At 40.0% G+C, this 12536-nt stretch overlaps 1 protein-coding gene across 2 annotated transcripts in view; it reads left to right on the top strand.

Annotated features, from left to right (window-relative positions):
• AP1S3 (adaptor related protein complex 1 subunit sigma 3) overlaps positions 1-10568 on the top strand; it is a 17349-nt gene extending 6781 nt beyond the window's left edge. For both annotated transcript variants that reach the window (XM_015638256.2, XM_015638255.3), the window contains exons 2-5: positions 6621-6799; positions 7988-8096; positions 9017-9154; positions 10085-10568. In XM_015638256.2, coding sequence (XP_015493742.1) covers positions 6621-6799; positions 7988-8096; positions 9017-9154; positions 10085-10120 — 462 coding nt within the window. In that variant the 3' untranslated portion in view covers positions 10121-10568. The remainder of the gene's footprint in view (positions 1-6620; positions 6800-7987; positions 8097-9016; positions 9155-10084) is intronic.
• The last annotated feature ends 1968 nt before the right edge of the window (positions 10569-12536 follow it).

Genomic DNA, 12536 nt, shown 5'->3' with positions numbered 1-12536 from the left:
CGGGGCAGGAATGTCACCAGTTTATGAGGAATGAGCCAAGGTCTCAACCTGCTGGATGTAGAGATAAGTGGGAGCAGAGCTGGAGTGAGCCTGGGCAGTTAGAAAGCTCCTTGAGTTTTGTGATCAGGTCCTTAGTTATAGATCAGGAGGGAGCAGCTTGAGCTCAGCTATACTGTTTTGATTATTGTTTTATTTAACTCAAGTGAGGCTATCAAGAAGGTTGTTGCTGTCTGGATCAATACCATATGTTATAAATATCCTTAAAATGCTGGTGTGCTGGTCCATTTGAAATCTTTGGTAATAAGATAAGGGTGACTTCTGCATCATGAAAAGCATAAAATCAATGTGTAACTATGATCACGTGTGCCTGTAATGATCTGGCACAGCTTTTATTGCATGGACTTTGGATGTATTGTTTAGGGGAAATTGCTCAGAAATGTTCCTAATGGAGATGAAGTGAGGAAGAATCCTGTGCCAGGTAGGAGGCAATACACAGCTTCAGGATTTCTGTGTTGCTGGGTTTGTGCATATTTGATTTTTTCATACTTGCTTACATCATGCAGACGTGTCTGAAATTTTAAAGCTGAGTGCCAACAGTGTTTAACAAACATCTGTCAACTCTTGTGCTGCTGTGAATAAATGTTTTAGTGACAGAGCAAACAAGTAAGGACATTAGTATTTTTAATAAAGTAGTCTGTTTTGAATTTTCCATATTTGCTTTAGAAGTGTCTGAAGCCCCAGAGTGTGTATTAAAGGTCAGTAGCCAGATGGGATTTCATGTAACAGCAGAATACCAAAATACCTGTACTTGAGTGTGTTAGTATTCTGTCTTGTCCTGATGTGGGTAGATTGTTAATAGGTCAATAGGTCTGTTCAGTATGTCTTTCTCATTTCACCCTACTGGCATTCCAAACCAACTGTGTGTTCAGAATTTATTTTTTTTTCAATTTCAGTATTTACTTTCCTCCCCCCCTCCAAAACAGAACCAAACCTCACTAAACAAAGCAAAAACCAAAAGGAATTTTTAATTCTTGAAATTTTTGGGGGATTAAAAAAAGCTCTAATGGCTGGAATAATGTGAATGTTCATATTTTTTAAAAGAGAAAATTTAATGAAAGTAGGTTTTGTTCATTTTCAGTTGTGATGTAAAAATAAATACTGATAAAAACAGCTGTACAGCTGTCTATGCTGGGAAATAGATCATTTCATATCAGAGCAAAGAATGAAAAATAGTAAAAAGGAAGCAGAATATGAACTCTTTTAGACTAAAACAGTGGCAGCAGATCAAGCAGACTTCAGGGAATCAGAATAAGTTAAAAAAGAGCTTTATCATAGCAAGTCGCTTCCTCTCCACCAGGTACAGCCAGTCAGTCTGGTTTTCCCCAGGCTTCTGTTGGCAGCTGAAGGTCTGGATTTTCATTGTGGTCTGGGAATTTTCATTGATTAGCATGTCATGTATTGTCTGTTGCCCTACAGAAGGTTTTTAAGGAAAGCGGAAAGTTTCCTCAGTCTGCCAGGGTGACTGTTTAAGGACATTCCTAAGGCAATTCCTAATTTGCAAATGTTATTTATATGTGAGTTTCGGGTGTCTGTTTTACAAAGGTGGCTTTGATTTTGGAGGGCTCTTAAGCGAATTTGGAGAGGTTACAGCTGAAGCAGAGGGTAAGCCCAGAGCTGCTGGAGTGACAGAGCTGCCTCACCAAGCAAATCCTTGCCCGGCCACACACCCAGACGGGAAAGAGGATTCTTGCTCTTTTTTCTGCAGTCTTCCTCTTCTGCTTCCCCTCCCCTGGGGCTCCTTGATGAGTTCCCATCTTTCTCCTCCTCCCCCAGGGACATGGAGAAGCCAGATGCCACAGAACAGGTTTGGAACCAGTCAGCAAATGTTATGCAGGTTGAATTACAGGAGGAGAAGCAGTTCTAGTGCATGTCCTTTCTCACAGTGGGGTGAATTAGAGCCTCTTGCACACCCTGGAGATCACCTTGCAGGAAGAAAATGGGACATCTTTTACATGTTAGTGTTATTAAACAGTAAACTGGAGAAATTACTCTGGAAAGGAAAGCCCCTTTCATTTTTATCTGCTACCCCTGCATGTGGCTTGCTGTGCATGTAATACAACCCTTTTTAGACAGCTGTACTAATTGTTGCAGATTAGGTTAAATTTTAAACCCTCTGTAAAGGCAGAAATGATCCAAGTTTGAAACTACTGAGGCAGTTGTAATGTGTTTGATCAGTCTGAAGTTTATAATGGCCAAATAGTGGGGAAAGCTGCACCAAAGGGGACCTGCAATCCTGGCAGGGAACAGTCCAGAAGACAAGCTTGGGTGAGCTTCTTATCAGATTATTACAGCCCATTAGTTAAAGGAGGGAAAGGTATCCCAAGGAAGGTTGAAAGAAATCACAGTGTGTGTTAGTTTCATCTGTCTTCCATTTGCTGTTCATGAATTTGCAGACTTCCCATATTTTGTATTTTTGATGTCTGTTCTATTTATTGGTAGATGATTTAATGTCAAAGTCTAGCAGTTTTTTTGTTTGTTTTTTTTTTGTAGCCCTGAAAGTAAGGGTGTTGTTTTTTATCCTGGTACACTTTTATAGATCTTGATAGAACAGAAGGCCCCATAACTTCCCAGTCTGTTAAGTAACTTACTGCTGCAATTGATTCATAGATGCATGAGAAGGGGATGGAGTTCCAATTTAGAAATATGGTTTAAAAGTTTGATCTAAAAAATACCACAACAATTTTTCCAATAGCCTACAAATAGAAAATGGAGTCATTTTGATTACTTACTGACGTTTATGGAGGTAATTCTGCACAGTGCTGTGGGTGGTTGGGTTTGGTTCAGTAAAACAAGCTAATAAAATTACTCTCAGCTCCCAGACCAAAGCTTGTCTCCACAGACTCCACGTGTGAAGGAAGCCAGTGCTCTCTTAGGAACTGTACTCTTCATCCCAACCCACTCAGTCTCGGACCTAAAAATTCCCTCTGGCATGGGCCCTGGGTCTGGTGATTGTTAGTCACAGCCAGCATGCCCTGGGATGGTAAGAAAGGGAACCAAACACTCTGCTTTCCAAGGTATTCTGCTTGTAGCAAGTCATTTGCCTTTGTTTTCCTCTGGAATTACAACTTTTAAAGATGAGTAAAGCATTGCAGGATAATCTACCTCTATTTGCAGTTTGGCTGCTGAAAACCAAACAAAAAATTCTTAATCAACATCTCTTGTCATCAACACTATAGGAAAGCAAATACATTTTCACAGTCAAGGAGCAAGGAACAGATGAGCTGTTAGATTTGTGTTTGTGCAGTACTTCAACATTACCAGGTTTATTGATGCATCAGTCTTTCCAGTGGGATGTAATGAACAGAGCCACGAGAGTGAGGAATGTGTTGTGTCGTGACAGTGGGGCTGGGCACAGCAAAGCTGAACTGAATGGAGCAGCACTGGATGCTGAAATTGAAAATGCTGAAAGCCATTTAACCTTTTAGGAATGTATTATGTACCTCCTACAGAGTTCCCACAGAATTGATTACAGATTGAAGAGGCTTCAGAAATTAGAAAAAGGAAGAGGAACGAAAAGAAGAGAAACCCTACACACAATATTTTTACTTCTAAGTACATGCAGCTTTCTGTCATGATGTTTTGTTATGGTAGTTCTTAGCTGGCCAGTGATACTTACCTAGGCTTGAGGGTGCACTATTTTGCTGTAGACTATAGAATTTAGAATTGTGCTACAGTAAAGGCTCTATTTTCTGGATGTATATATTAGTGTAATAATAAAATTGCCACGTGAGGTACGGAGTTATAGTCTGCATGTGAAACAGCGTGGGACAGGAGACCCAAACAATGAGATTTTTGGAGCTTATGTATGAATGTTTATACATTTACGAGCATTAATGGATATTTTCTGATTGCAGAGAACATTGCCACAGCTCATGAAAGTGGTGGTGAGTCATCACCTGCATGTGTAGTAGGAACAGTGGAGGTCTCCAAGCAGTTTTAAGTGGAGAGCAGCTCACTTTCCTGAGAGTGAAGCATAACATCCTGAAGTAACTGACTGGCAGAAAGTGGTGCTAATATTCACAGTGATTCCCTGGGTTGTTGGTATTTAACCTTTTAGGGGCATAAGGTTGCACTCTTGCAGATATATGTGTATTACATGCAGGCACTCAGGTTTAAGGTCTCTTGGGTCCAAAAGCTGACCCTAAACGACAATGCCTTTTCATTTTCTTTTCCTATTGAAACAGCAGGCAGAGGATGCCACAAAACTCTTAGCTTTATGCTGAACATGCTGTCAGTTTTTGATAGATTTCTTGACTCATTCCCTGCATTTTCAGTCAAATCTGATCATCCTCTCCTATCTGATGATTCACCATATTTTTAGAAATTTGTTTATCCAATAGCTGCTACCTGTACCCAACAGCTTTTAGATGGACTCCTGCGAACCTGCTGCTCTTATCTGTGGAACTTACGCTCTGCTTTTCAAAACACCCTCATCTTTACAAGGGCTTTGGAGTTAAAAGTGCTGTGCAGCAAGCAAAATAGCCTTTCATTCAGCTAGCTCCTCTCAGTGGGCAAGTTTATGGACAGGGAGTGCTGTCCCTACATCCCTTGGGAAGGGGTAACCCAGGCAGCTGGAAGATTCCCATGTCAAAACCAGTAATATGGCAGAGAAAGGCAAAACCATGGTGCTTTGCTCTTCACTGTAATCAGGCCATGTGTCCTGCCAGCAGCACACTTGTTTTCATTTAGCAAACTTGTCTGGAGAGTGTTACAGGACTCAACAGAAGGCAGCTACAAAATCCTTGTAATTTTATCAAGCACATTAGACTAACAATGGCGAGAGCCTTGTTTCCAGCAGTAGATCCTGCCACAGACACACATCACTGAAACCTTCCTTCTTTCCCTAAAACAATCCCACATTTGAAGTCTTTCTCAGTATAGTCAGAACTCTTATCTCCAGATTACTCAACAACTATGCAACTCAATAGCTAGAGAATGGTTCTGAATTATGAATTAATGCTTTGTTTAAAATCCAGTAGCTTTTCCTTGTTTTTTTTTGGGTTTTTGGGTTTTTTTTCTTTTGTGTAGAAACTTCTCTGGCTTCTCTGCTCAGACTTTGTCAGAGTGTGGAATGATTGTATCTTCACAGAAATCTGCCTTGTAATCCTGATAGTGATTGTGAACATTTGTAGTCCTCACTTGGAAATGTAGTGATGAGGTATAGATACAGCAATAAACTGGAACAGGAAACGAGGAGCAGAAGGGATTAGGGTGTAGATTGAAAAACTCTAGGGAAGGATAAGGTTAGGCTAATGGTGAGGGATGTGGTAAGACCCTGCTGGGTCAGGGTTTTGTGAGGACTGGGAGCAAGTGAGGCTCCTGTGCTTCTCCCAGGTCCCCCCAGGATCAGAGGAAGCCACCAGTCACTGTATGGACAACTGGCAGTGTAGCTGCCATACACATGGATATAGCTACAGTTTCCCTTCCTGCAAATCCCCAGGTCCTGGTATTGGTACTGGTGAGAGCAGCAGTCAGGATGCCTGGCAAGAGCAGGGCAGTTCAGATGTCTTCAGCCTCTAAAAAACATCTCTATCTCCTCCCCTGCCCCACAGGTGGGTTTGTAGGGCTTTTTTTCCATTTAGTAGATGTCCTGTTGGAGAAGGATGTTGTCCTCAAATTGATGTCCTGCACTCTTTAAAGCCACTTTCATGCTCCAGGTGAATGGGTTTCTATACTGCTAATTTACACTATGGTCAGTTATTTTAACCTACTAATACTACTATTTATATAAATGTGAAATGAAAATACTTTTCTCCCAAAGCCCCACTGGTATTTAAAAGCTGGCTCTGATGTATTTCAGTAATACTGCTTATGCTAAGCAGGAAAAAATCATAGATAAAACCTTGTAAAGTTATGACTAGCTTTAAAATCGAAATTTTTGATCAGTTTAGATACTGTCCTTTATTTAATACAGTATCATTTACTGAGCTGTGTCCTTTGTCATTACAGTTGTCTTATTTTCATAATACCCTGATTTCTTCAGTAAAACCAGTCAAGCTTCCTTTCCAAAGTAGGTTTCTTCTGCCCCTTATTACCTCTTCTAGAAACCTGCTGTTTTGTGATCTGAAGTAGGGCAGTATTAGAGTTGTTAGTGATTATGATTACTATCTCAGTCTTCATATTTCTAGTCTTCTGCCACACTGATCCTGATTTCCCTATGCCTTTTGTGGATAAGTCTTTATTCCCTTCACTGAGGTATCTGATTTTGCTCTTTTCACCACTGCAAAGTGGTGATGCTCCTCCTGTTCCCCAGGGCAGGGGCAGAAAAGGAAGCAAAGCTGCTGTTTGTACAAGGTAAGGAGGATGGGTAGGTGGAGGATAAAAAGGGTTTACCTAGGAAAGATGTGCCACAGGGAGGGAGGAGCTGCCTGGGAAAGAAACAGGAGAGAGGTGTGATCCTTCCCAAGCTGAGCCTGCCCCAGATCTCACTGACACCACGTCCTACCATCGTGCCAGGGTTGGAGGTGTGTGGCCAGGACTCGGATTTCTGGTGCCAGGCAGAGGAATGCTCTTCCCTGGCCATGGCCCTGGTGTTAACCATGTTGCTTTGTTTACTCTAGATACACTTTATACTGCTGTTCAGTCGGCAGGGGAAGTTAAGGCTTCAGAAATGGTACACGACGCTACCTGATAAAGAGAAGAAAAAGATCATTCGAGAAATTGTTCAGATTATTTTGTCTCGCAATCAAAAAACAAGTAGTTTTGTTGACTGGAAAGACCTCAAGCTTGTTTACAAAAGGTGTGAGTAACTTTGTAAGAATGTATAATCACTACTCATATGAATAACACTCTCTAGAAGAGGAAGAAGAAAGACTCACTTAAGGAAAAGCAGCAAACAACACTCGTGATGCTGGGGCTGAGTTAGGAGCCTGCCATTGGCAATCTGGGTATAACAAGTGTGTCCCTGGACAAACCAGCAGGGTAATTGTGGGATGCAAAATACTTGTACAGTCTGTCAAACAAGAAAAACAGGAGTAACCTTATAGGTATTGGTGTTTAGAAGGCATTAGACCTCACTGCCCTTTCAAATTCTCTAGGGTAACCTGGCTGAGATGTGTGTGCTGGGTTTTATCAGCTGTGAAGATTGCAGGAACTGTTCCAAGGCACTTTCATAATTTTGTCAAATTTTGGTTTTGAAATATTTATTTCTCTGGAAAGTATTAATTCTTATTTCCTTTTCCAAAGAAATTACTGGTCCCCAGTTACACAGTGCCTCATGCTAACTGCCTGTTTGTTCTCCTAAAGTTGCAGCAAACAAATGTAGCTTTAATGTGTAGTACACTGGGTAAATTAAACATCTCCCATTTAGCAAAAACTGAGTTCCATGCTGTGAAGGGAGGGATATAAACATCTGACCAGAAGCTGTGACAAGTTTGCCTCCAGCCACAGTATCAGCAAGCTGAATAGATCATGGGTTGGTTTAAACATAAAGTTTTGGTGTGAGTCAGTTACAAAGCTTGTTTGGTCTAAGCAGGTTTGTGCATTCTGGCTGTCTGTAAAGCACTGTCATTTGACAGCCAGCAGGCTTACTGAGATGTAACTCCTTTCACCTTTGCCTTATTTTTGTTTTTTTAATTAGAAGGGGTAGCTTGTCCTACAATTTAATGAACCCCACTTACTATAGTGCTATTGCAGCAGGTGAAAAAAACCTGAAAGAACTACTTACTACTGATTTATTGCCTGTTTTATTATGTCCAGTGTTACAGGTGTCCCACTTTACCAAGGGTGAAGTTGGTTCTTCTAACTAAAATAATAATTTGTTTAAATCATCTGATCTTCTAAAATGTTCCCTTGGACCCTGTAAGAGTGAAAGAAAATGTTTATTTTAGAAACTAGATAGGAATTAAATGTCATATGAATGACCTCTAAGAGATGAGCACTGAGGTCCCAGCTGTTCACTGCCATGTTTTTGCCTGTGTTTCCCCAGGTATGCTAGTTTGTATTTCTGCTGTGCAATAGAAGACCAGGATAATGAGCTCCTGACACTAGAGGTCGTTCATCGATACGTGGAGCTCCTGGACAGATACTTTGGAAACGTAGGTTTCACTTTCTCCCATGAACTCGTTCCTGTCTGCCTGATAAACAAAACTATGTGCAGCTGATTTGCTTTGTGTTCCACCTGCTGCACTTGCCATGCAGGTGCTCTCAATTCAGAATGAAATTATTAGGGTATTTTATAAAATAATATTGAAATGATCATAAGATTGGTTTTCCATCCTTTTTCCACTCATGCAGAATCTTAATCTCGATGCTTTGTATGTCTGTCTTAGGATAGAATTTGAAGGGAAAGATTCAGGAAAAATTATTTTAAAAACTCAAAGCAGGTTAAAGTACTTTAATTCTCTCTCCTGACATCGTAAGATATACTGGTTTTGTTTGTCTCATAATACTGTATAACAATTAAGGACATAGAGGCAAAACATAAAATCAGTGTGTTTATAAAGAAAAGACTTAAAGAAGGTCCAAATAAGTCTTTAGAGACTACAAGACACCCATCTTTTCTCTGAATATTTTTGAAATTATCCTGCCTACCTTAATTCATATCTTAGTTAAATCAGTGTGCCATGACTCATGTCTGTACTGCCTCAAAACTAAAAAGCAGTTAGTGGCTGTTGCTGGGCAGGGAATTGTCTTGCTCTGTGAAACTGTAACCCTTATTACAATGGCTGTGTAGGACCTGTGATAAGGTTAGTGGGCCAGGAAGTCACCTTTGGGCTCTGACAACCAGCATGAACTTAATAAATAAGTGGAATATCTTTTCAAGTCTGTATATGTGGAGAGGATATGTGCAGAAACTTCAATATTACATAACATGCAGTTTGTTTCTTCACCCTGCTACCTGCCACAGGGGTGTGTATGCTGAGGATATTCAATCATCACAACAGCTTTTGGCCTAGTAGTGCTTATAATACTGTAAAGGTGATTTAAATGTGGTTGTGGCCTCTTGTTCTGGCAGGTGTGCGAGCTGGATATCATCTTCAATTTTGAAAAAGCTTATTTTATTCTTGATGAGTTTATAATTGGTGGAGAAGTACAAGAGACTTCAAAGAAGACTGCAGTGAAAGCCATAGAAGACTCTGACATGTTGCAGGAGGTAAGGCAGAGGAGGACAAAAGGCAAACACCTCACTTTCCTACATCTCCCTTGTTTGACAGGAGATGAAAACACAGCTAAGCACTTCTGGTACTTAATTATCCAAGTGTGTCTTCAGTTTCAACAGGTACAACAGGGCAGTTCCATAAGCTTTCAATTCAACCCTCCTGGTATCATCTAGAGGCTCTTTATATAAAGCTGTTGCTCTCTTGCAGCTTAACTGCTACAGTTTATTTAAAAATAGTTTAAGATGTATCTAAGATACATCCTTAATATAAAAACATAATCTATGGTTATATTTTATGTATGCATATGTATATGTAAAGACAGAAAAATCTCTTCCTGTTTCACTAATACATTGGAAACATGACCTACTATTAACATTTAAAATTGGAAATAGTATGTGCTGGCAAACTACTTTGATTCAGAAGCACCTGTGTAGTTTTTCTGCTGGGCATAAATATGTAACCCTTATTCAGAACCCTGCAGGAATTCACTTGTAACTAGGTACCATTGAGTCAGGATTGGCAAAAACAGTTGAATGTGATGGGTTTCATTCATTTTTTCCTCAGTAGTGAAGGATCCATCACAATGCTGAGGGGAGCAGCACAGTGCTAGAACTGGCTTGGGACGTGCTGTGGGAGTTGAGCAGGTTCTCACACTGCTCTGCCCTGTGCACATGAAACTCAGCACTGTGTGCAAAGGCCACTGGCATGATGAGTTTAGCCACAACTGTGCTATGGCATGATTTAAATGTCAGATTTTAAACCACTCTGTTACATGTTTTTGAAGTGGAATTATTTCTGCATTTTAATCAATTTTATCTAATTTCCTGCAAAACTGTATCTGTCCTCAAGAGGGTTTCTATGATTATTACTGTACCACTCCATAATGCATCAGTTGTTTCTTTTCTCTTTTTTTTGTTTCCTAGACAGTGGAAGAATACATGAACAAGCCTGCATTTTAGTGTTAAACTACCTGAAGAGAAAACTGCTGTATGAACCTCTAAAGTGCACTTCCTGAAATTGCTTCCCAATGTGCCAGATCCTCAAAGAAATACCAAAAACCAGTAACTGAAGGGGTTTGTTTGTATAATGGTGAAGATGAAAGTCAGCTAATGTAGCAAAGGGTTTAACAATTCTGTGCTTTGCATTACTCTGTAGATGAGTTTCTCAGAGTTGTTACTACCCCAGTCTAGTTTCTCTGCTCCTTGCTGGACTCAGCTGTTGTTTTGCACCATGTCTTTTAGCTACGGGTTTTGTCATCACAAAATGCTCCTCTGACAACACTTTGAAGAGGTATTTTTACTAGTTTTGTTCACTGCTGACTGTATGAATCTACTTTTGTACAAATGTCCATTATTTTGAATGTAATGGTTATTCTGCTGTAATAATAATTTTTTTCTAAAAGCCAAATAGTTGTGGGCCCTGATTTCACAAACTTCTTGTGACAAGATTAACCCTTGATGTATATGAGGAAATACACATCTCTTTGGGGCAGCCTCTTTCTTTCACTGTCTTCTTTCTCTTTTCTGTTCTAGTTTGCTAATAAGACTGCTCCAACTGCTCCTACAGTGCACTCTGTGCCTCCTTCTAATCTGAATACTGTTTGGAGGTAGGTTTTTCCTAAGATTGATGAATCCTTTTTCTGCTGCTGCATGCAGATGGCCTGTTTCTGTCTTTCTCCTCATTTTCCCTATCCCCTTCCTAGACCCCTTGGACCTATGCAAAGGCTTCAAACTTTGGAATTGTGCAGCATGAGTGCAAGAGAAAACCTGGAGAGAAAAAAAATCAGCCTTGGGAAGATAATCTCATATATCTTTTGGAATTCAAACCCATATTTCCCAGTAGAGTTTTCCAATCTCAAATTCACACACCTGTTGATATCATTTATAACTTTGCAAGCTGCAGAAAGGATAAGATAGTAGAGAGGAGTCAGCTGGGCTGTGTGCCCTCCTGTGTGTTACAAACCATTGCAGCAGAGTGTGTGTGGAGCTAGGTGTGTTAACTCTCCTTTCAGTGCTTTTAGACTCTGTGAACTGATTGAACTGGCTTCCTTAGAGAATCCAAAGCTCAGAGAAATTCTGTTCATCTGAGCCCATAATTCTGAACTAGATGTTTTGTTTCTGTCAAATCATGAAATTATTCTATACAAAAATTAGGGAAGTTAACAGACAAATAAACCAGAATGATCCAAGCATTGTCACATTTCTCTTCATTATATATATTTCCCTTGATTTCTGGCATGAACAGTCAATGATTTCTTTCAGAGGTCTTTCTAATCTTTAAATATCCTGCATACTTACTCTGATTTTGTCATTGCTCCTTCCTTCCTCCTCAGTCAGTATCTTCCTATAGGAGGGACACTGGGGGTTGTTTGGAGGCTGGGGGCACTTTGACACAACACAACTTTGCTGATTGTCAGCCCACTATTCTGCCTCTGCTTTCCAGTCTGTTAGTAAAACTGTGACAGACTGGTTCATAGCATCATGTTGCTCTTTTTTATAATTACTTTATCCATCTGTTTTCTCTGTATTGATGTCGCAGCCATACTTTCGCCTGAAAAGAGTGAAAATTGCTGAAGGGCTTTTAATAGCTCTGAAGACATCCAATTTAATAGTAAATTAATGAAACTGTAATTTGTAGATTATTTTCTCGTGGTTTGAAATTAAGTTTTTTAAAGTACAGTGTTTAATTGATTAAGAAATCATTAAGAAATCACTTCAGATGTGCAGAGGCTCCTTCACTCTTTTCCTTTATAAGTGACTTCTACTAACTTAAATCATCAGTAGTTTGATTTTACTCCCTTTTGGAGCCATGCTGAGATTCTCTGACTCTTAAAACTACCATGTTGGTGGAATTCTGAATTAGATCAAAATAGGAGTACCAGAAAGATTGCTTGGTACAAATAAAGGTATCATAAGCCTGCCTTTTCAGTCATTTTAAGAAGAGCTAGAAGGCTTCTTTCTGCATCATTTCAAGTTGAAAAGAATTCCTGAGGGAAGAAAATAATGGACTGGGTAGAGGTACTTAGACTAGCCATATCAGTGTAGCATCTGAAGTAAATAGCATTGCCAAACTGGTGTATCCAGTGTCAGCTTGAGAAGTGTGAAGGAATTAGTCTGGTAAGTGTGAAGGACTTAGTCTGGTTTCCCTACCCCAGTGCAAAAATTCACTGGAATGTGGTGTGCCTGTTGTGCCACCTGTCTGTGTGCTACAAAGATGAATGGAAAGCATGTTAAATACTCTAAAAGAACTGCTGATTTATGTTCATGCTTTAAGAAACCTCTACACATTCTTGCTGCTTTTGCATGTTGGAGAGCTCCACAAAGCAGGCAGGTGAGCCTTAGCTGATATGACTTTTGCAAGTACCAGCCTGCATGC

The sequence above is a fragment of the Parus major genome, chromosome 9 (genome assembly GCF_001522545.3).
Source record: "Parus major isolate Abel chromosome 9, Parus_major1.1, whole genome shotgun sequence".
NCBI classification, from domain to species: Eukaryota; Metazoa; Chordata; class Aves; order Passeriformes; family Paridae; genus Parus; species Parus major.
The sequence above is the reverse complement of the archived record's forward strand: the minus strand, read 5'-3'. Positions and strand labels throughout refer to the sequence as shown.